Here is a 24757-nt window from a genome sequence, read left to right as displayed (position 1 = left end):
AAGAACCCTTGATGTCCAACTTTTCACAACCTCTGACATCATCTGCACTTCCATGAAGCCTCCTTCCCCTGCCAAATAGCGGTATTATTCACCAGCTTACGATCAATATGGTCACTTATACCTTGGGTCACGTCCAGAAGGTACTCTTGAGATGACCAATATTTTTCCCAGCTTTCAGCCCATTGTGTTACCCTGATCTGTACAAGGTCTGTTTGAAGAGAACTCTTTAGCTTGCAGGTACTGAAGGTTCTTGCAAACAAGCCTTTTCCCCCTCTAACATGTGTTTGCATCTAGCACTCAAATAGCTAAATACTAATTCTTCACTTAGTCACCTTCAGGGATTCTCCCCCACACTACAGGCATCCCCACACCTCATCCCTTGAGGTGCCATCCACACAGCAGTAGCCTTCACATTGGGTTCACTCTGCTTCCGAGGTGACCAAGCAACAAAGAAAGACAAATTAGCGTAAAAAAGAATAATTACAACACAATCAGGGTAATTTTCAGCCTAAAAGCATCTTCTGCCTTGGCTTAAAAAGCCAGCCTGAATATTCATGAAATGCTCTCTGCTATCTAGCAAATAGAATTAATCATATTAATGCATGGAAAAATAAGATTAGCCAGAAAGTGGTATATGAAATCTAATCATGTTTTATTGAATGAAACATGAGTGGGAGAGGTCATGAGGGCCTTTCATTGTCATTTGTCACAAGAAACCTCTCTCCCTGCCATGCTCCTGGCACGAGAGCATCTCACTCCGGCTCTGGGAAGCACTGGGAGCAGACAGGAGCAGAGGGAAGCAAATCCTGCACCCAGTGCTCAGCCACACTGCAGCCTCAGGAAGGAACTCCATGGACTGGCAGCAGAGTCCTCCTCATCTGGGGGACAGCTGAGATCTTCCCTTCCCTGCCAGCCACACCTGCTGTGTTACAGAGCATCTTTAAATGCCATTACCCTGAGCAGCTTACTCTGCTGGAACTTCCCAGTTTCTTCTGCAGTGCAAGAGGCTCAGGAGCTCCAGGACAATGTGCAACACTTACACAAACTACACTGTACAAAGCATCATCGATCCTTTAACTCCAAAACAGCCATCAAGATGCTCCTGAATAATCTGCATCCACTAAGGAAACAACCAGCTCTGCCACTCAAGTACCACCAAGAACCAGGTACCCCATGCCAGGCATCAGCTTTCTGTCTTGTAGAATCCTGTTCTCCATGTTGCAGATCTGTATTAAGGCCTGAAGGGTCAGACAGCAACTACAAAGGCTGGTACACCCCAGGAACACACCAGAGGCAGCAAGGGACCACCACAGCCCCATCACCAGGGAGAGCTGCAGGCTGCCTCAATGGAGATAGGCCTGGTTTCCAACAACCTTCTCCTAATGTCCCAGAGAATACACCTAAGAGAAGAGGGGAACACTTCCCACTAAAACAACGTTTCACAGCTTTGGAGCCTGTGCAGAATTTGTTTCTAATGAAAATCATCATAAATGCTTAATAAGTAAAAAAATAGAATTAAACTGCATCAATCAAACGACAAAGTCTATTTTCCAGATCCCAACGAACATGTAACTGGCATTTACACAGGGATTTCAAAAGCCATTTCAGTACACGTTTCTTATTCACTCCTAGTCTTATGCAAAACATAACCATGGAAGAAAAACAGCTGAGTATTACAGATAAAGTACCCATTAGTTAACTAGGGCTTGCAATAAGGAAGCTTAATTCATTGCACAGGAAAACTTTCACACTTGCATTATAGGGCTTTAACTAGTGATGAAACAAGTTATTCCAGACACACAATAATGCTCCAGTCCTCAGCCCCATGCAGCCCCAGCAGGATCACGCTTGTCAGTGTTCACATAAAAGCAATTACTGACTGGAAATCAGAAAGGAAGTGGCAAGGGTGAGATAAAGCCACTTTAAAGCAGCCACCAGGCAAGAAGAGAAGCCCTGCAAGGAACAGCAGCTGATGGGGAGCACACAGAGGGTCCCAGCTCAGCTCCCACCCATGCTGGCAGCTGGTGATTGCAATGAAGAGCCTGCATGATTCCTGTAGGTGCTGTCCCATTAACCTGGACCAGCAGCAGATGCAGACCCAGGGCTCTGGAACTGGAATGTGGCAGCACAAGGAACCCCTTCACTAACTGACGATTCACTAAAGCCCAATTCACCAGCCCTTTGGAGCCAAAGTCTTCCCATTGACTTCAGTATAAATCAGCTGAGGTCTGAGATGAACATGCATGCTGAAAGCTCCAAGGATGCTATCTAAGGATCAGAAGCTGCTTTGATATAAAGAAAATTGGTTGGTTCATTAGAAGCACACACAGAGGAGTTTTTTGCCAACTGATGATCATCATCTGAAACTGTGACCTTCAAGACAACAGGTACTCTAATCTAGAGGAGAGCGCAAGATGTGCGAACAGATTAGCCTGGCCAGTGGTACCTGGCATCAAGAGCGAAGCACAAAGCAGATCTCCCATAGAAGAACCTTAATGAGATTAGAAACCACTTGGCAGACAGGCAAAGGTGGTGGGGAGGGAAGGGTCAGCTGCAGATAATGACAAGGAAAGAAAGCAGCAGTGAAGAGGAGCTGATGAAGCACAGGTGACTCCTTCACCAGGTCCTCCCCAGCTTAACACTCTGCAGAATGCAGCAATGAGAGAACTTCTCAAATGCTTCTCCATAAAGGGTGATGTCTGAGAGGAGTTTGCTGTGCAAAGGGGCAACACGACAGATGGTGCAACCCCCTCCTAAAACTAGACCTGTGTTCCATCAGGTAGAGTAAGTCAGTCAAGAAGAGGATCATAGGGAAGCAAGAGCCACCTCACCTGCTTCAGCTCTATGGGAATCATTATAAAAACCTTCTTTGCTAAATACTTGCATTATACCCAGCAAAACACATACTTGATCTTACTCAATTCCTGTAAACACACGTAAATTGGATTATTAGTCACTTCCTACCCACCACCTTCTCTGGCAATAGCAGCACAATGCTTTAATAATCATAATACAAGTCATTATGCCTAATATTAGATACAGGTCCCAGATCAGCTACAGGAGATCTGAATGCATGACAGAAAGAAGTGCAAGAGACAGACAAGCACATTTTCCTTGTTTGCATTTACTTAAACTGCAGCAAATATGCACAGAGGAAATGCACACCTCTGCCTCCACACAAAGCAAGAACTTAACCTCAGAGCACAGCCAAGCAACTGCTCCACAGCACAATCCTCATTTCTCTACAAGAACAGTATTTTAAACCAAAACAAACCTAACCCAAAGCTCCAGAGCAATCACTGAGCTATTAAAGGGAAGATGAGGCTGGAACATGCCTGCCACAGAGGGAGTGCAGTGCTAACCCAAGGACCAGCCCGGAGAGTTCCCTGTCATCAGTCTTGGCACATTTTGGGTGCTCAGCTTGAAACCCTTTGCTATGCTCATTGGAGCTGAGCCCTCACAGGGATGTTTGCCATGGAAGAAGGCTTCAAACGGGTACCACAAACAGCCGTAACCCGCAGATATTCCTGAGAAGCATCTGCTCAAGATTTAGTGAGCTCTGAACAGATAGAGACAGAGCACAGCCCTGGGGGACTGGAGCCCAAGCTTCTTCAAGGGATTTGCTTCTTTTGCATGTATTTATTGAGTGTCACTGATCCTTTCTGGTTCCTCAGCTAGCAGAAAATGAGGGGGAAGAGAACCCCAAGTGAAGACAAGAAAAAGTCTGTGAATAATGACTTGACCTGTACATCCCACACATCCCTCTCCATGCACATCCCTGCCCTGGCAGAGAAGGGCTGTGACTGAGAGGCCACTCCAGCCAAGCTCTAAGAAGAGGGCAGCTACTGCCATCCTTCCAATTTCTCCTTCTAGCCCGGAGACCCCCCAATGCCCTTTCTAACCTGACAGGCTCTTTTCCACACTGCTATTTTCTTCCCCTCCTGTTCTCTGCTCAGTAGAGTTTTATTTCTCACCTGTCAAAGCCAGGCCCAAGGTCCCAAGACAGAGGCTGCAACAGCAGTTAAAAGAGCTGTAAATGTGCTATTTTATTAATATGTCTCAAATAGCTACTCAACCTCTATTGCTCTGCTTGACATATGGATGCTTAGACCTGCAATGCCCTTACTCTTCCAAGACTTATTGCAGGATTTGGACACAGCTGTGTGACTGCTGAAGGCAAGAGGGTTGAGGGAACCTGGCTCATCAAAACCCAAGAAAGCATCTGCTTTTAAAGAGGGGAGGATGAATGACAACGCAGGAGATCTTCAGTAAGCACAGGCCAAGTCAAGCTTACTTAATGCACCACGTTAATGGTCTCATAAATACCCCCATTAGAGGACATTCCACAGCTTGGAAATACACAGGAGCTATACCCCAGCTGAAATTTCATTCTATTTGTGTACATCTCAGACAAGATAAAAACTATTTCTAATGCTTAGGAAATGAAATATTTAGCTACAAGATGCTTCAACAGAATGCTTTATTTGGCTGCAAATCTTTCTGCCGTATTACCAATAATTAAAACTAGCTTTTCATAGACAGAGGGGAAAAAAGGGTTTTCGCTGTATGTTCAAGCTGAATCATATCACAACATGTTTAAAGAGGAGATAAGAGCTCCAGCTTTTTTTCCCCCTATGGGTAAAAATCACTGAAAACTGAGTAATGTGGATTTAATTATCAGGCTCTGAGCCAAAGGCCGGCTCTGAAAACTGAAATCCAAAACAAGACTCTAATTCTGCTTATGGGACTGAAAAGTTTCCTCCTCAAGAATACCCAATGAGATCCCTTTGAACTGACTGGTATGTTTATCTTGCCTGTGTTTCCTGGTGCCAGAAGGATGCAGGATGAGCCTCAAAGCAGGAACGGCTGCAGCTGGGAACCCCGGATGAAACTGGTGTTTGTGGGACCTGGGTTTTGCTCCCTGACCCAGCACATCTCCACCAGCCCATCAAACAGGAGCCTGCTGCTGTTACAGCAACCAGAGCTCATCCAGCTCCAACCAAAAACACATCTGGAGGAAAAGCATCATGATAGATGCAGGACAGGGGCACTTGGTGGGGTATAAGAAGATACACCATCATACCCTCTGGCAAGGCCAAACTGCTGTCTACAGAACATACTACCTTAAAACAGCCACTAGCTCTCCTCTCCAAAGGACTGCATGTGCACATACAAACACCACTGAAAGTCAAAGGGTTTATCTTCCTAAGCTGCCATTTTTAAACTTCTACCATGTATTTATGGTAGTTTATGAATTTCTTTGCAGCAGGTTCCCTCTGACAGGCATTGTTTTATTTTGGGTATGACAAGACACAGTGCTGCACCGGCAACACCTCCAGCCTGAATAATGTTTCTTAACTAGCTACATTCGTCTTTACCGCACACCACAGATGACTGAGCCTTGCTGCTGTACATAATGGCTAAAAACCAACAGTGCCCTAAAATATTCATATATGCTAATAAACCCAGGGTTTCTTCCATGAAACAGCAACAGCTAATTTTCAGAGGGGTCCTGGGAACAGTAAACAATTGGTACATGGTAAATGGCAACTTCTCTCCCATCAATACATCCGAAACATTCAAACCCTATTCCCCCATAATTGCCAGCCAGGCATAAATTACTTACATGAACATTATTTGTGGTTGCGACAGAATCTGCATAAATAATCGTAATTTAGCTTCCTGCTGAGATCCAGGCAACACCTCAATATTTCACATGCTTAATTCTTCCCTTCCAGAGGGATGTCAGGTTTAAGGCTACTCCCTTCATTTGCTGCTCATCAGGGCTTTTAGCTGTTTGCTGAGTGCACTCAGTGCAGGAGATCACCCTGCCTACATCAACCGGGGCAGAGTTGTCCTCTGCTATAAAAGCACCATGAGCAATACATCAGACTCTGCAAGCCCTCACTTCAGACTCCATAGCCCTGACCATTGGGTAGCTCTTGTATATCAGAAAAGAGTGCAGCATTCATTATACATAAAAGCACTGTTTCTGAAAGCCCTGCTCAGACAAAGGGAGGAGGGTATTGGAATTCTGTGCACAGCCTCTGCCTAAAGGACAAAACCATCTGTAGAAACGCTTGCCAGAAGTTCATTAACAGTAAAGCCAACTTGTCAGCATCAGCTTTAGTCATCATCACAAAACAGTTTAGCAAAGCAAGGTTTGGGCACGCCGATGTCTGAGGGGGTTTTCCTAGGCTATGAAGTGTTGGGTGGTTGCTGTGTTTTCAAGCTCCTTACTTCCTCTCACCAGTTACATCAGATCATGTTCTCCGCAGTAAGATTTCATAAAGCAGGTGATTGTCACTGCAAAGTTTACCAAGGAAATAAAAAGCATCCCAGGGAGTTTCATTAGAAGGAAGCAGCTCTGAGCTGTGACTGCAAAGAACTGGGAACTGCCCTCCTCCAGGCACAAACTCTCTTCACTCTGAACACGCTGTAACATTCGTATCTGCACACACAAACCATCAGCAGGTACTACATGACCACAACGAACCGTGGGCAGTAGTAACTTACCAGAGCGAAGATCCCTCTGTTCCAGCAACTTCCAAAACATCGTATCCATCTTCCAGCTGAAAGTCCATGAAAACCAGAGCAATAGTGTCTCCAGGTTCAGCGAGGATAGTCCACGTGCAGTCTGCATTATTGCCATACTCCAAGGGAAAATGAGGGCTTGAGATAATCCCGCTCTGTCCCCGCAAAGTCCCCCCGCAGGCATCATCGGCTGCAAGCAGAGTGTGAGTTGATCAGATACTGCAGAAATGCATAAAGCAGAACATCAAAAAAGCATAAGCACAAATCAAATCAAAGCTTTAAAAGCTCCATCGTTTTCCGTGGAACGTGTTTTACTACACACCATTAAGAGACAACGATGTTGGGAATGCAAAATCCAATCAGGTCAGCCAGTGTCTCCTGGCAAGTGCCAGCTTATTCCCAACCACACACTTACTAGGGATCTGTTCAGTCTAATTTTAAACCCCTCAACTGACAGAGCTCCTGGTGGTTCTCAGCCTCGTGTCTCACTGCCAGGATGCTATTTCCTCACGTGGTTGTGCCCAAGTTTCCTGTTCCACCCCTTATTCCTGATGAGGATTCTTCTGAGGTGTTTCCCGTTTTCCGTCCCATCTGGGGAGCCAGCCAAGCAGGAGGAAGAACACTGGGAATTCAGTGACCAAGAAAGGATTCACAGGTATGTGAAAACTGTCACAGTGGAGAGAGAGGTTGGGTTCCAACCCAGACAGATCTCAGTACCTTCATCAACAACAGGAACACCCCAAGGGGTTGGGACAACAGGACTCTGAATAGAGGCATGGTATTTAACAGAAACCTAATAGAAAAGGAGTGGAGCATCCCACAGCCCTGCCTTACATGTGTTTGTTTGCTCTGATTTCTTTTGATGCTCTTACCAAAACTCGGTGGTACAAGTGTAACTCCTTGCTCAGCACCACAGCAGTGACACTGCCTGGTCACATACTGGATCTCCTGTTTGCTGCAGGCTCTTTCATTCTTATAACCTGGATTTCATCAGCAGGAGCAATTAACAGAGGAGCATCTCAAGAAAACATGGGCAGGAAAAGAAACCCAGGGATTCATTTGGGCAGCTGACTCCTCTCATACATAACAACACCAGCTCCACATTTCTTTGGGATGCTGCTGGGAAAAGCCTGTTAACTTTACAACATGTTACAGAGCAGCATTTCAGATGCTTTAGTCAAGGAGCTTGGGGCTTTACATCCATTTATTTGCATTACAACCTATTTATAAAACAATCCCTTCCAAACAAGCTTAATGCAGGGGAGAACATTTGTTAAGTGCAATGGGGTCACTGGCACCTAGGGAATGGGCAGCACAATTGTGCAGGAGGGTCCATCAGGTTCTAGACTTCCCCTGCCCATCTGCCCCCCAGGGCACCCAGCTGCCCCAACCAGCAGAAGGAGACCTCTCGGAGGTGAAGGAACCTCCAAGTCCTGGTGCACACCATGGTCCTTTGCGACTGCTCCTGTGCTGCTGGCACATGCAGAGCTCAGAGCAAGCAGGAAAAGATAGGGTTCAAACAGCCTGGATACACAGGCAGCTCCAAAACCACTTCTGAGCCATTCCAGCAGCCAAAACCAGCACTGGAAAAGGCCACAGAAATCCCAATCAGTGCTCTACTACAAAGTTATCTCTGCTGCAATTGTATTGCAGCAAATTAAAGTTATCCACAGACTGACTGAAGTCCAGTCAGAATCATGGATTTAGGCTGAAATATATCTCATCCAGTCTGAGCACCAGAAAACCCTTCAAACATCAATGCATCACACACTAGATTGAGAGCAGGACCTCCAAAGAGGGTCCATGCAAGAAGTGAAAGGGCTCCTTCCAAACACCTCCTCTCGATTAGGCAGAATGAGGATGCTTTTTGGAGGATGAATGCATCCCAGCCAAAGGAGATAAGCACAACTCATCCGTTTACTGGAATGTTCAAATCTAATTCCTCATGAATAACTGCCCCTGCAGATGCTACAAAGAAAGAGATGCAGAAAAGATTCTTCGCCAAGCGCATTCCCAGACCACGTGCCCAGCAGCAAGACAGGCAAAGCAGGAGCAAGGTCATTACCTGCTTCAGCAAGGCACAGGTATAATAAAATAAGCAATTTATTCTGAAGATACACGGTCCTCCAGAGGGGCAGTTACCCCTACAGAACACGTCAAACATCACTGTTGCCTGCCTGGCCCTAGGCAACCATTCAAACAACCTCTGCACCAACGTCCTGATAACCTACCATGAAACAGATGCAAGCAATCCAGCCTCTGCAGACAAACACCATGTTCAAGGGCACAGATGCTCTGGGCCAGGGGCTTGCTACTCACTGTGATCATGGATTCCTGCAGCTCAGGTCTATAGAGAACCCTTAAACACAGCACACCCAAGAGCAAAGACAACGAGGATTTGGAAGCAGCAACTCCTATCGGCAAGTTCTCAACCACATTTACTGTGGGGGTCTGGGGAGGCTGGGGCTCGGGCTGGTAATTTAAAGCTGTTCTTACACTAGAGGAGAGGATGGACAAAAGGTGTCCAACAGAAAGCACATTCCCTTCCCATCCGCTTCTGAACAGACACTGGCTAATTCTGTAGAGGTTGTTACTGCTTAAACTGCTTCTAAAACCCTGCACAACCTTCCTGCACAGCCCTTCAGTTAGTCTGGGCTCAGTGCAGGCTAAGCAGCTGCTTGTGTTCCAGTAAGACAGACCCCTTTTAATGAGGTTATACATATTTGATATGCTTAAAATGCAGCTTTGCAAGCACTCAACCGCTCCATGGGGTTACGGGCTCCGCACTCAGTGCCTACCACAACCACAAACCTATTGCTTCTAGTTAAAATCAGCAAACATCTGGGCAAGGTTTCCATCCTGTGTGCATGAAGGTGTGTTACAAAACAGTTCGGATGCTCCCAGGTATCCTCTGCCTGCTTCAAATGCACCATTTTGCTTTATTTGCCATAAACAGAGCCAGGTGAGGGTTGCTCCTTCTGTGGCTACAGCAGAACAGAAGCAGCATTCCAGGACTGCTGGGGTTCTGCCTCCAGCATGCCAACTGTCAGGATGAAAATACAGCTGGACTTGTAGGACTCTGCTTGAAGCCCTGTTCAGATGAAGTCTGAGGCCTCATTTCACTCTGTGCATGCAAAACAACTGGGTAGAAAGCGTGTAAAGCCACATGAAATGCAATGGGGAAAGCATGCCAGGTATTTCTGACATGGGTAAGTGCCAGCTTAGTCCAGATTTCACAGCCTGACCCAGACTTGCTGAGGACTTTCCATCCCCGAGGCAAATCCGAGTTACACCTGGTCCACCAGGCACAGCCAAGCTGCTGCAGGCAGCCTCAGCTGAAGCACCCAGCTCCTGCTCCACAGGCCAGCATGGAGATGGCATTTGCTGCTGCTTGGGTGCTCCCTGAATGAGATCACTGCTGTTTAATGCTTCCTGCCACGTAAGCACGAAGTGTAACTCACCAGAGTCTGTGCACTCTGAATTTACAGTCTCTTTTAGCTCGGGGTACAAGAATCAATGTTGATATATCTGTGCTTTCAAAGCCACCGGTGAGCTGCAGCACCAGCTCCCTCCCAGCCTCTGCACAGACACATCTCACCAAGCCACTCTTTCTGCATCTGGAATTCCTTCCTGCTTCCCTTTCTCACTGAGGTTACACTTGTCCTTCATAAAAACCCAACTGTATTAACTGAGCACTGAGTAATGGGAGCACAGACCAAGCCTCTGCAGGAAAAGCAGCTGAGCCGCAGCACTCCTTCAAAGAGCCACTGCCATGGCACATCCTCCCAAGCACCTTTGGTGCGTACCCTCTTCTGCCATGCATTTGTTTGCATCTTCAATGACTTCAATGCATGAAGGCTGAAACAGAGACAAGGCCACTAACACGGAGAAAAGGATGTTCCGAAGCAAAAGCACAAAGAGAAGAGTGAAATGAAACCAGAAGAGGATCTCAGCATGGTAGAAACCTGCACTGTTTTCTACCCTTATCTCATCATTATAGTGGAGAGGAGGGGAAGGAGGAATGGGCAGAGTCCCCAGACAAAACGCTGGCCTTGTAGTGACATTAGCCAAGTTTATTCCCAAAGCAGCTTCTAGGGTTTTAACATCAGTGCTAAGGGACACTTCTTGTCTCCGTCTGTTGGGATCTGACCCACCAGCATGACCCATCCCAGCATATTAGAAAAGACTATGTACTAGGACATCTAACAAACTTCCAGGTGACAACCACCAGTAAGACAATATTAATAATTATTTATAATATTACATTAGTAATTAATACTATTATCAATTATAAGCTACAGAGGCCTTTTCTCTGGGAAATACACATCCTTCTTCAGGCAAGAGCTCTGAAACCATTATGTTCCCTGCAGAAGGTGGCATAGAGCTGTCAGGATGCAAATCCTTTTGCCCCTTGCAACAACTAAAGTCTGTTTATCAGCCAAGCACAAATGTCTGGCTGCTGAAAGCCTATTGCTGGTGGAAGCAGTTCAGCTGATTGCCTAATTCAGCAAGTTCATTTGCAGACTTTCTGCTTTCCTGGAACTAGATATAAATGTTACATGAGAACATTGCTGGTTCCTGCTGCTAAAAAAATGCCTTGCAAGTTGTACCTGAGGTAAAGTCCTGAAGCATCAGGACCAGATCTATGAGAAAGGAGCAGCAACCTCCAGGAACCTGCAGGCATTTTGCTACCCAGTGCACCTGAACAAGTGTGTGTTCTGCTGCCATCAGAGCAATTCCCATAGCACTGATGTGAGCACCACAGAACTGAACATCCCTCTATTCAGAAGTGTATCAGAAACCACCATCACTGGGGGCTCTGGGGCATCAGTTTTGACAAGGGCCTGTAGGGCCAGGCCAAGGGGAATGGCTTGAACCTGCCCCAGGGGAGACTGAGCTGAGCTCACAGGCAGAAGCTGTTCCCTGTGAGGGTGCTGAGGCGCTGGCACAGGGTGCCCAGAGAAGCTGTGGCTGCCCCATCCCTGGCAGTGCTCAAGGCCAGGTTGGACACAGGGGCTTGGAGCAGCTGCTCCAGTGGAAGGGGTCCCTGCCCATGGCAGGGGTTGGGGCTGGAGGAGCTTTAAGGTCCCTTCCAACCCAGAATCACAGACTGGTTTATGATTACTGCTGTGTAACCGATTCAAGCGAGCATTAAAAACACACCAAGCAAACAATATTTGCTCACTTTAAATTCAAGATTTATGCCACAGCTTGGAACTGCTGATTGATTGCACAAGCAGAGTCAATAAAAAGAATCGATGTAAGATGCTTTGCTGAAGTACACAAGGAATTGAGGCGAAAAGACTTCAAACAGCAGCACCTGTTTTGGTATAACACCACTGACACTTTCATGTTTACAGATCCTCTAGTTCTTTGTCACCCCAGAGGATTAGCAAGAAGGTCTCTATCCTGGTCAAGGAATCTAAGTTTCCCTACTTAAAAGGGCTGTAGGAAAGCTGGCCAACCCCTTCAGATTTCACCTCCGTACAGCATCCCACGTCCAAGGCTGACACTGCAACCCACCAGGCAAAGCACCACTAACACTGTGGAACATGCCATAAGGGAAACCAGCTTGACACTGCAGAAAGCAGAAAACCCAGTTCATTTTCAAGTATTTGAGCTACAAAACCCACATGATCTTGGGTAGGTGCCTTATCTTACAGATGCTCCTCCTGCTTCCCCTTCCCTGCATGGACTTTAGACAAAGAATCCCAGACTGGTTTGGACTGGAAAGGACCTTAAAGCTCATCCAGCTCCAACCCCAGCCATGGGCAGGGACACCTTCCACTAGAGTAGGATGCTCCAAGCCCCTGTGTCCAACCTGGCCTTAAACACTGCCAGGGATGGGCCAATTCTGAAAATGGACTAAGAAAAGAACTAAAGACACTGAGGTTAAAGCAGCTGTGCAACACTTTGAGCACACCTCGCACTTCACAGCATCCCTACTATTTACACAAACCTTGGCAGTTTTAAGGAACCCAGTAAAAAGGAACCTCACTATTAACTACAGCACGTTTAGTTTTCAAGTCTTTTACATCAAGCTTACAGTCCATGAAGCTTTTCCCACCCCCAAATAGCTCATTTAAATCCAGGTTCACTGTGGCTTGTTCCAGACAAAGAGAATTCACTTTACCTCTGCAGAAGGGGAGAGGAAAATCCCAGGAGGCACTGTTCTCTGAATTGGCCTGGCACGTGAGCAGGGCATGTCCTTCCAAGAAGAAGCCTGGATTACAGCTGTATCTCACTTTGTCCCCGATGCTGAACGTTGTCCCTTGCTGAATCCCATTCTGCAGCCTCCCTGGATTTCCGCACGTATGACTTGGTAGAACTGCCAAAGAAAGTTGTTTCTGGTTAGAGGCAGCACATTGGAACCAAGCTGTCAGGTGAAGTATCCCAAGGGAAGGCTCATCCCACAGCAAATACATCACAATGCGAAGAGCAAATAACCACAAAACTCACCCCACTGGATTGCACCCACATTCATCAGGCCAGTTACCATTAACATTTAAGCCCCATTTATACCAAGGAAGCTATAGGTTAGGGTTTCTCACTCAGCCTTTCTGGGGCACCTCAATGTGCAATGTAAGCAGAGCTTGTTGTACCTTAGAACCACACAGAAGACAGTTGCTAATTACAGGTTCTGCTATCGCCTAGACTAAAGGGCAGCATTTCAGCCCACCAGGATTTATACTTCATTTCATGCATACGCATCAAACCAGACTCTCAAGAATTGACCCAGCTCCACTGAAGGCAAAATACAGTCCAAAAATAGGCTCCATTGGAAAGAATATAGAATACTTGAATAGAAGATGGTGAATTTGCAGCTACAGTGCAGGTAAATCCTTAACCAATGCCTCTTACAGCAGTTTCAGAGAATTTAAAGCAAATTCTATAGGCTTCCATAAGCCACTTCCAAAAGATTCACTCAAATCATGGGTTTGGAGCCCAATATAAAACCCAATAAGGACAACCAAGCCTAGGAATGACACAATCAAATTTGAATCAGGCCCATCTGCAGCATCTTGTATTGTACTTCTTTTTCATTAAGGCTGAAACATCAGAGGAAGGAAAACATGGTCATTCAAAGCTGAGTGATGGTTTCTCATTGGAAGCAATTTCGTCAGGGGCACGAACAAAACCAGATGAATTCCTACGAGCAAAGGGAGGTTTAGCCTGCAGCTCTGCCAAGGAAAAGAGGAAGATTAAAAGGAAAATGATATGCTAGTGTAGACAGCAAGCAGCAGAATAAAATACAACCAAACTGTGTGCAAGCATGTAAAGTGAAGCATAAATCCCTAACACTAAGCGATGCAAAGACGCTTCCTTTACCTTTCTGTCCTGCTGGGGTAAAGGGCTTTAGGATTATGGGATCGAGATTGGAACATTCCCTGTTTATCTCCCTCCACCAGCAGCCCCAGCTGCCTCCTCAGGGTGAGCCCCAGTGCCAGAGAGTGCTCTCTAAGGCAGGCACACTGACAGCATCCCTCACAGCAAGGGAAATGACAGTCTAAGCTGTAATGAATACAGGATTATGCTGCATCCAGCCAGACCACCTTGTTTTCTAGTTAACCCACTTCCAGATTAAATGCAACCCTACCACCTTAAACTCCATTAATTTTAATGGCACATTCATCTCGACTCCTGCATTGCTTCAGCTGCTTTTCATTTCTGCTGTGACCTCAGGCTCCCAGCACACATCTGCATGCAGAGGATCAGCACAGCCAGCACCCTGAGGACACAGCACTGGGCTCCTGTCTCCCTTCCACAGGTACAAGCTCCAACAGCCAAGACTCTTTCCCTTGCTCCCTGCCCCAGAACACCATTTACACCCTTGCATAAAGCTCCTGGAGCTGGGAAGTTCAGCAGCAACTTTCACATGGCCATTACTATTTCTGTGCAGGTTTCATAAGGGGGGATGCTATCAAACACATCAGAGGGGTTGAAAAGCAGTGCAGAAATAACGTTTCATTTGCTGTAACGAGACTTCAAACCCCAATTTAATTAAATTACCCATGCCAATTTTTTTTTAATGAACCCATTCCTGCTTTATGCTTCCATCCTTTAAAATGAATGACTAAAACTCTGCTATAAATAAAAACCTATCCTTTTTAAAAGTCAATCCCCAACACTCACTGCTCTCTACTTAACAAACTGTGAGCAATCAGACAGCCCTGACCTGCAATGGAATCCTCCAATCGCACTCCAGAAAACAGGCTCTCATTTAAACATTCTGCTTCATTTGGCTGCCTTAACTAATATCTTGCTACAGGACAGCCAACACACACGTGCTTCAAGAGGGAGCAATGCTAACTCCTGGACTGCTTTGGAATCAGTGGGGCTGCATCCAGAGCTGGGCTCAGCACAAGCACTGCAGAGCTGCCCATAGGAGGATGCGCTGTCAGTCGTGGCCATGAGGCACTTGAGCAGATAGATTTGGTCAGTCCTGACCGTGAGCTGATGGAGTTCCCCTTCCCTGCGGTGGGATCGGGAAGAGTCACAGGATGGAACATCCATGATTCCCAAAACCCATCCCACAGATCAGCTGCAAGGTGGAGTCCAAAGAGACTGGTGAGGTCCTCCTGAAGCTCAGCCCAGCATGGGTACCCCATGCCCTGCTTCACTGCTGAGTGTGACTCCCTGAGCTGGTGCAGCCACTGCCTTCACAGCAATGGAGCTGGGATTCTGCTCCAGCGTTCCTGAGAAGAGATAATACTATTGCTCATACTTGGCTGCCTCTAACAGCCAGACTCTGATTGCTTGAGAGATTAATAGAACTGTATTATTTACATCAGATGTCACACAGAATAATATTATTAAAGCTTTGTCTTACCCATTTACCAATTCCACTATAGATTAGTAGCATGGATTTTTTTCCTCCCCATAAAAGATCTGTTCCCAGCAATCAACATAATATTTTCCAGTGGCTGTATGGAAATGAATGCAGCCACACACAGGATTTGTACAGATGAATACAAGGTCCTGTTAGTCATTTTGTAGCTAGGTCTGTTTCTTTCCATGATGAATTTAGAGCAGTTTATTTCATTTGTCTTGATTTAAGCAGCTGCCAAACTGTTATCTTATTTTTGACAAAGGAAATAGGATTATTCTACTGCAGTTGCACCTGGAGAGGTCTTCAACATACCTCAGACATCACCGTCCCAAGAGCTATTCAGATATAATACCCTTGAAACCTCACTTTAAGATGACAGAGTAAAAGAACCATAATCCTGGTGTTCATTGCCAGCACAGGCACAAACAGAACCAGACCAGAGAACTCTGGAGAGGAGACTGGTGAGAACTACAACTGTCTCAAGAGATGATGTGAAACACAATGACCTGAGAGCAAGGCAGAGGTGGCATCTTCGCAGTAAAACCTGTGAAGTGTGAGGACACAGAAAACCAACCAAAACCTGAAGCTTTCCCACCTTCTGCAGTTTTTGGTCTATCCTTCAAATCCATTTCCTAGTCAAAAAGAAACCCGTAGGGCACAAGAGCAACCTCTGCCCAACTTCACTCCCTTCTGCTCCAAATGCACTCTGCTTTTTCTATCTCTTGCCTTTCAGTTTGGGCCCTTTTTGTCCCGTCCTTTCAAACCCACACATGCCCCACTGATTTATCTCTTACCCTTCATCTCACCCTGAGCGCATCATCCAAGACCTGCAAGCTGCAGAGCTTTTATAGAGCAATGAAGATGTGCTTCCCTCATGGAGCCTCATCTGTTAATACAAGACCAGAGGTGTCTCACAGATTTCAGTGCGTTGCTTGGAAATGAACTGAACAAATGGGAAATGGAAACAACAGATTTGAGGAGTTTCCAGCATCCATTCCTGGGCACTGCTATAACAAGTAGCTCAGAGCTCCCAGAACTGATCTGCACCAGAAGCTTCATTTCATTGTCTGATTTTCTGCCTCCTTTCTTTCTGCCCTTCCCACCAGGCTCTTCCCCTCTTTTCCCATCCCCTTGCCCAGGATCACTACACTGGCAGTTTCCAACACGAGCTTTCAAACCCCAGCTCTTGTCAAGCCGCATCTCCTCGTTCCAGTTCATTCCAAATTAATTAGTAGTTTTGAAGTCATTAGATGTGACTCAACGCACCCTTGGACAGCATCCCACCATCACCACACATCCAGCCTCATTACATCAGCCTCTCCCCAAACCCCATCGCTCTTTTTGTCAGGAGAGAAAGAGGAAAAGAGGCAGAGAAATGGTTCTCGTCTGGCTCATCACACTGAGAGCTTCCTGCTACCTGCAGCAGCTCAGGGACTTCAGAACAATGCAGACTCCAGCCCAGCTCTCCCTGGTTCACCATCCCAAAGAGAAACCTTCTCCCTTTCCTATTCAAATTAATTTTCAGCTCCATTTTCTCTGTTTATATTGTTCGAATATAAAATAACTCCAACATTTAATACATCCAGATCCTGCATTCCTGTCTATTACCCTATTTACATAGCTAAAGGAAGCTTTTTTTTATTGCTTGAATTATCTATGGCAGTTTACAACAGATATTTCAGAGCTATCATTGTTCTAACCTTGAAATCTTATCAAGAAGTGCAACTTTTATGATAAGAGGCCATACATTATCTCCTCATTCCCAATTGATTTTCATTCCTAATAAAAACCAGCAAGGAAAGCAAGCAAGCCAGACCAGAGCAGGCACTTCCAGCTCCTCAGTGCTGTTATTACAGCAGGAATCATTTATAAATCCCAATGAAAGGATGCTACACAGACCAAGCAAAATAACAAAACCATTGACTTAAACTACTTGGCTCGGCCATCATTGCACACTCATCTCCAAACCAGCCTCTGCTATGCTTTAACCCTTCTCTCAGTTCTCCTGCCCTTCCTGAAACTATAGCGGGTGGGAAGTCAAGATATCCAAGGGAAACAAAGGTCCCTTCTGCCACAGCTCCAGGCTGGGCTGAGCAGGGTGTGATGTATTTGTTACCTTCCTAGAAACTAAAGGAGAGAAACAGATTCTTGAAGGAGAATCTATTTCCATCCCTGCTTCCAAACTCAACCAGGCTCCCATGCACGATGTGGACAGAGCACCTCTGGCCCGCACAATGTGAGCTCCAGTGGCAGGGAGAGACCCACACAGACAAAGTTCCTCCCCCTCTCCATCCATAACTGCTGGGGCAAGTACCACAGGGATACTCCATGACTCCCTAATAGCTTCCACCAGGGTTTTAGTGCAATCTGCTTTAGTTCAGCAGATTTTTAACCTTCAGAGTAAGTGAGTGTCCAGTGTGTGCTGCAGAAAAGGAAATAAACGCTATCTTTTTCATTTCATTTTATCCTTTTTTTATGTCATGATTTGTTTCCAGTACAGCCAACGGAGATAAAGCTGGATGGAAACCTATTTTTTCCCCTCTAATATTTCTTTGTTCACTAAAAAGCAGCTAGACAGTTACTTTTGGATAATAACAGGCCAGAATGGTTCATCATCCATCTTCTTTGTGGTAGTATTCTAAGGCTCTTTTGGAAATTCATGTTCAATTTTCAATTTACCTTCCTGGAATGTGCTGCAGCAACTTCAGTGCAGCTGCCCTGAGTACCAGGCGAGCCGAGAGAGCATTCATTTAGATTTGATTTAGTCATCCCACTACAGGAGACATTTAAAACGTAAAAGCAGGGGTCCCCTGCACCGAGCAGGGATCCTCTACATCTGGGGCTTCACACCACTCATTCATGCTTTCAAATGGAAGTCATTCCTTGGTGAGTGCAGTAGAGGAAGCCTGGCTGGAGCAAAGATCCAGACACTGACCCTGGCCGATGAGATCTTCTGCTGGGCCCTAAAGAACATGGTTGTGTTGACAGACAGACATCAGCAGATGCTTCGTTTCCAGACCCTCGCATACCACCCCAACCTGGGATGCTCTCCTGCATCAGGAGCCTAATCAGCGAGGCACTTAAGAATGTGCTTATCTCTGTGAACATGCTCCAGCCCTGCTGCTTTCCAGTGCCACAACACTTGAACACAAGCTTAAATTAAAGTAGGTGGCTAAGTGTTCTGCTTAGCAGGAATGGATTTAAGTGCATGTTTAAAGGCTTCATTGAACTGGCATTTAACAGCTGCACAATAACCTGAAAAAACTTCCCTGGGGAGGAGGCTGGTTTTACATCCCTTTTGTCCCTTCCTCCCTGAGCTGGGGTTAACCACGCCATGGGAAACAAAGACCTGCACCTTTCTGTATCATAAAAGACAAGCCAAGAAAAGCAACCCTGCAGTGCTTATCAGCACCAGAAGACAACTGCAGGCACCAAACGAAAGCAGAATTAAAACTGCAGCCCTGGAGAGTTCAGCTGCCATAGCAGATTAAGGACCTCACTCTGGTGTGCACATCAAGACTGAAAGCCAAGGCATCAGCGTGAAAAAAGGGTGTCAGGTTTGGGAACCCAGATTTGAACTGATTCTATCTAGACACTGGGTGCCAGTGTTGATCCGCTCTGCGTTGTGCTGGAGTGTCCCTGGACAGGGGATGCTCTTTGTTCTGGTTAAAAAAGAAAGCCACTTCTAACTTTAGAGACCACATTGTTTATCTGCCTATTGATCTCCTCCAGCTACAGAGAGCCAGAAACAGAAACCGAAGCCAACGACATCTGTTTCAATACACATTTCACAGCAGAGGAAGGGCATTCACCACAACATCACTCCTGCTTGCTCCAGCCACTTCCCTGGCAGCAGCAGGTACTGAAGGCAGCAGCAGCCTCTCCCAGGGCCGGAGCTGGCTGGGAACCCAGGGTGCTGCTGCTCCTCAGGTCTCACCTACAGCTCCGTGTTATCCCTGCACCCCAGCACCAAGCAGCTCCACCTTCTTCTAATGGCTTCCAGACATCTCTCCTACCCCTCATTTCTGGCTTTCAAGAGCCTTCAGAGGGGCAGCTACTGATTTATTCCCTCTTACAGTTCTGTTCTATACCTTCCTTTTACAAGGGCATGCAGTGGCAGGACAAGTGGGAAGGGCTTTAAACAGAAAGAGGACAGATTTAGATTAGATATTCACAGAACCGTTTGTGCTGAAGGGACCTTAAAGCTCCTCCAGCTCCAACCCCTGCACAGGCAGGGACCCCTTCCACTGGAGCAGCTGCTCCAAGCCCCTGTGTCCAACCTGGCCTTGAGCACTGCCAGGGATGGGGCAGCCACAGCTTCTCTGGGCACCCTGTGCCAGCGCCTCAGCACCCTCACAGGGAACAGCTTCTGCCTCAGAGCTCAGCTCAATAATCTTACCTAAATACTGGCATTGAACAGGGCTGGTTGGGGTTGGTCTTTAAGGCCCCTTCCAACCCAAACCATTTTGTGATGTGTTAGGAAGCTTGGCTACTGGACCCCAGTAACTGCCCATACTGCAGGCATAACAAACTGGGACACCACCCTTACAGAGCAGCACTTAAACTCACCAGTGATATCTCAGTTTGTGGGAAATGCCCCTGAGAACAGGAAAGGTGGAATACTAACACCACTGAGTAGGTCAATAGTAAAAGCAACCAGGAATGCTGAGCTCACAGCACTGACACCTCCCATCAATAACCAGAAAGCAAACGTGTTTCAAGGATGGTGCCATGAAGAGCCCACGAGCAGCCGCAGCAATGGGGTGGGTTCTGCTTCCAGCAACACAGATTCATTATTAATTGCGGTCATAACTGATTAAAAGCAGCCCCTGGAAGGTAATTTTATCCTCCTCCACCAAAAACAAGGCTAAAGTGATCTCATTATGTCACAAAAAGCACGCCTAGGGCTCAGTCCTGTTCACTGCACTCACAGGTGCCTATCTTGCAGAATTTGCCACAAGCACAATTTTGCAAGCTCTGCAGGAACATGCACTCATCTCAGAGAACAAGGACTCAGCCCCACCTGGGATCTCCCCAGTGCCTGAATATATTCAAAAGCAAGAGCTTATTCTGATTCCAAGGACCTTACTCTGATTTCAACTCCTCGCCTGGTACTCAAAGGGGGATGCTGCGGATCACCATCCGTATGCACAACCGAAGCGGGTTAAATAACCACACACAGCACTCCTCAAGTGAGGTTTTCTCTGATACAAACACTGGTCACTTGAAGCAAACATCTTGAATTTAAATGGGAAGGTGACTTCCCTGTCAGTTCTGAGCATGTGGCTCGCAGGACACGGGTGTGATTTCATGCACTTGCTAGACAAGACATGGCTGAGCTGCCTCATGCACTGCCAGGCCCTGCAGGGACACATGCAGCCCTGCCAGCTCACATCACCAGTGGTCCCTGTCGAGTCCTCTGTACTTGAGAGGGAGTGAGCAATGTCCAGCTCACTTAACACTTGTGGAAGGCAAGCAGCTGTTGGCCACCCTTCAGGGATGGAAAACCCTCACCACCACCAGCAGCCTGAGCACACAGCTCCAGTTCTCCCAGACAAAACCCCTCTTCTAGCTGGGGATTGCAGGAAAACCTGGAGAGACCACCCATTACCCAAGGAACATCCCTGTCCTTCCATCTTCCTCATCAGGGAGATGGCAGGAATTCACCTTGTTTAACCTCTCCCCAGACAAGGCACTGGGAAGCTCTACTCTAAGGCTGGGCCTATATATCCAGAAATGCTCATTTAAGTTCTAGCTGGTATCATGGTCCAAATACTTCAAGAAGACCTTAAGTACATGAGGAATTGATGCACACAGATGTTACAAATGAGAAAAAGAAATCCATCCATACATGCTACAAGAGGCATCTATTGTATAAATGTTGTCATGGCAACAGGATACAGGTCTGCTTCACAGGACACTCAGAGCCCCTTTGTGGAAAAGGAAGGAACTGGGACTGAACGTTGACAAGGAAGATGCCTCAAGACCTCACAACTGGCCTGAATCCTGTTCCACTCCATGCAGCAAACCTATGCCTTGCTTAAACCTCACATTACCAATATTAAAGGTGAGTTTTTTGGCTTTGATAATACAACTACAGTGAGAAAGAACAGAGTGAGGGTTCAACTGTAACCACACAAATACCATGTTATGTTCCCGCATGGAGACAACACAGGAAGAAAAGCATTCAACATGAAATAGTTCAGCAGTGCTTCCATCCACTTCCATTCTTCCCTCTTTCTTTAATTACACTCTTCATATGCAACACATTTCCACCCTCTCTAAGGGTAAAGACACAAATCCTACTTTAACCTAAGGTGAGGAGCAGGGGAAGCAGAGGTTCACCCACCCAGGACTGCATTCTCCACTGCAGATGCTATTTAATAGACAACACTACATCTTAATCTAAACAGCCTTCAGCTCCTGAACCCTTCATGTCACCAAAGCAAACCCAGGTAAAGCCTGGAAATCCAACCCCTTCAAAAGCCCACACTGGGAAGAATTTGCACAGCATCCATTTGACACACGATACAATCAGAACCAAGCAAACCCTCTTTCCTCTGGAGTTATGCATCAGGCACCCTGAAAGAAAACACCCGAGTGGGGGAAAATGGGGCCCATTATAAAAGATGAAGTAGCAAAGGTGATGGGTAATCCTCATACTCTGCACCAGCTCACTAAAGCTTGCAAGAGATTCATGTAGAGGACTTCTCTGTGACCGGTACCAGCCTGCACTACACTAGCTGAGCCAAAACAGGTATTTTTAGACTAAAACCCTCTATGAGCTGTTCATCTTATTACAGCACCATTCCATTCATTATACTTTTAATCATGTCCAAACAAGCGAGTTATTAAATAAATTCCAAAGTGGCACAGCAGGCTGTGTCTTATGCAAGCTGAAGATCAGAGCAGGCAGAGAGAAAGGCTACTCTGGCTGCAGATTAAATCTCCCCATTCTTACAAAGCACAAAGCAACTGCTGGACTCAACTGCTGCACATTCAGGATTATGGCTATTTCTCAGCCCCATCTCCTGCCGACATCATAAAAAGCATTTGGGACATGATTTACTTTATAGAAGTTGCACAAAGAGGGGAGAAAGTTATATAAGGAACCTTTCAGTAATGAACTCCCTGCTGCCAACGCCTTTGTTCCCCTCCACGAGGGCATCTTTTAAGGGCATATTTCTACACTGCAACACTCGAAGCTTTCCCAGGCAGACTGAGCATCCTGTAAACTGTCTTGAAAGGAGAAGCTCTTCTGTGCTGTGACCACGAGAGATGCTGCACTGCACATCTTCCTTCCTTACAGCAGAGCCACTGCTAAACTTGGAGTGCTGTTTAGACATCCCCCTCCTGCTTCTCCAAATGCTGCAAGGCTTTACTGACATCAGGGATGTTGTGCTACAAGTGAGAAGGGAACCAACATCACACATTACAAGACCAGAAAGAAGCTGCTCTTGTTCTACAGCACATTCCAGTTGCATCAAGCAATTCCCACAGAGACAAAAGACGCATCTCCCTTCTTACCAACCCTGGTACTTGGGAAGGGCAGTACCTTGAGCAAGGTCTACAGCCGGTGCCAGCAACACAGCACATGTCTTGCTCCCTGTTTTGTTACCAACAGAGGCCTAGACATGGATTAAACACCTGAAGAATATAAATGAAAATGCATCTCATAAGCAAGGATAAAGATACTATCTCAGTCATGGAATTACACCTGCCATTCACCCCATCCCATCTCAATAACTCATCTTTCAAAGGCAAGTAAACTCACACTATTCATTCTTACAGACTATTTGCTCCACAGGCAAGCCAAGCACTTTCCCCCATAACTCCCATGCTCCTTTCCAAATCACTGCCCCCAAACTCTTCCAAAAGCTCTACCAGATCTTTGCCTCCAATAAGATCAATTCTCTTGACCAAAGGCTTCAAATCTTACTTGATTCCCAACTTTTCCTCTGTTCCTTTTGCCCCCCAACTCCTCTGCTGACAAAGTAGCTCTTGCTGAGGAGCTCTGGACCTGGAATACAGAGCCTGAGTTGTGCTCATCCCAACAGCCCCACAGGGTGGCCCAGGCAGGCAATGGCTCCATTCTGCTCCCACTGGGATTACAGACAGCTGTCTGCTGCAATTCCAGCCATGACAAAGCTTCCGAGCACTGAAAAGCTACCCGAGGCTCTCGTGGAACTGGATAGATTCCACAGAAAACAACATGTGGCATTTATAGAATAGTTTATATGTTCCAAGCATCATTTAGGCATTACCTTCAGCTCAGGGGACTGACTGGTCAGCCAGGCTGGAAGTCTATTTAGCATTAGTTCTCATGGGATTTCTGAGAATGGATTCTTCACTTGTGCCAGAACTGCCATAAAGCACATCTGCTTAGAGGTAGTACAGTCCATAAGCTTTCATTGCAACCGTCTCGAAAGACTAACACTGCGCTTGTTCAAGCCCTAAAAAGTTTCCATTTTAATTTGATTTCTAAACAAAAACTTGGGATAGTCTTTTCTTCCATCCAAGACACTCGTCTAGTTCAGCTCTATAGCCTGAAACAAACATTTCCAGGGAGAATTAATGGCTATCATTTCTGTACACACAAGTTGCTCCAGGCTTTGCTGTGCTTTGGTCCAATGCACTTCCAGCTACTGAGATTCTTCTATGAAATATCAAAATTACAGCTGGTTTCCCACTGAGAATCTGCTCATACATAATTATGGACCTGAACAAGAAAACTTCCATTAAGTTTTACTTCCACTGACTCTATCTACCAGGCACCTGAGGCTGCCAGCTCAGGAGGACCCTGACACGCACGAGGCATCATTCAAACAACAGCAGATGATGGTGCCGGAAGACGGGTTTGGATAGAGGCACCAAGAAAGCACGTACAGACAACTCAGTCATGTATTCACAACACAGCACAACTGCTAATGAGATTACTATGTGAAATATGCTAGCACAAACTCATTTCCTCCCACTGGATGTTCCTGCCAGGCTGGTCTAATTTTATAGGATGAGAGGTTGCATGGGAGGAACAGGATAAAAGCGACACCAACGATTGTAAGAAACTGTAATCAGTACAAATGTTCCTCTGTGTTAGTTTACAGAATTAAAGAAATAATAAAGTCTGGAAGATGCATTTAGGAAGAGTCTAGGACCTGGATCTCTATCCAGGACACTCTGGAGAATGTACATGCAATGATTTCTGACGCAGCATGTAGAACCAACTGCTCTTCCTAGAGACTCACAGGGTAACTTTGGCATCACCTTTATGTCACTTGCATTAAGACTCAAGAAAATCTTGTGCTTCAAATACAGTCTGTTTCCCTTGCAGCAAGGGGGTTATGTGATTTTTAATATAAACTAAGTACTCACTTGATGCCAAACTACAGCATC

The 24757-nt window shown here is 46.2% G+C and overlaps 1 protein-coding gene across 1 annotated transcript in view; it reads right to left on the bottom strand.

Annotated features, from left to right (window-relative positions):
- Positions 1-24757, bottom strand: part of CSMD2 (CUB and Sushi multiple domains 2) — a 239718-nt gene that overhangs the window by 167201 nt on the left and 47760 nt on the right. The window contains exons 4-5 of the mRNA XM_034069226.1: positions 12668-12862; positions 6517-6724 (exon numbers count right to left, since the gene is read on the bottom strand). Coding sequence (XP_033925117.1) covers positions 6517-6724; positions 12668-12862 — 403 coding nt within the window. The remainder of the gene's footprint in view (positions 1-6516; positions 6725-12667; positions 12863-24757) is intronic.

The sequence above is a fragment of the Melopsittacus undulatus genome, chromosome 14 (assembly GCF_012275295.1).
Source record: "Melopsittacus undulatus isolate bMelUnd1 chromosome 14, bMelUnd1.mat.Z, whole genome shotgun sequence".
Classification (NCBI taxonomy): Eukaryota; Metazoa; Chordata; class Aves; order Psittaciformes; family Psittaculidae; genus Melopsittacus; species Melopsittacus undulatus.
The sequence above is the reverse complement of the archived record's forward strand: the minus strand, read 5'-3'. Positions and strand labels throughout refer to the sequence as shown.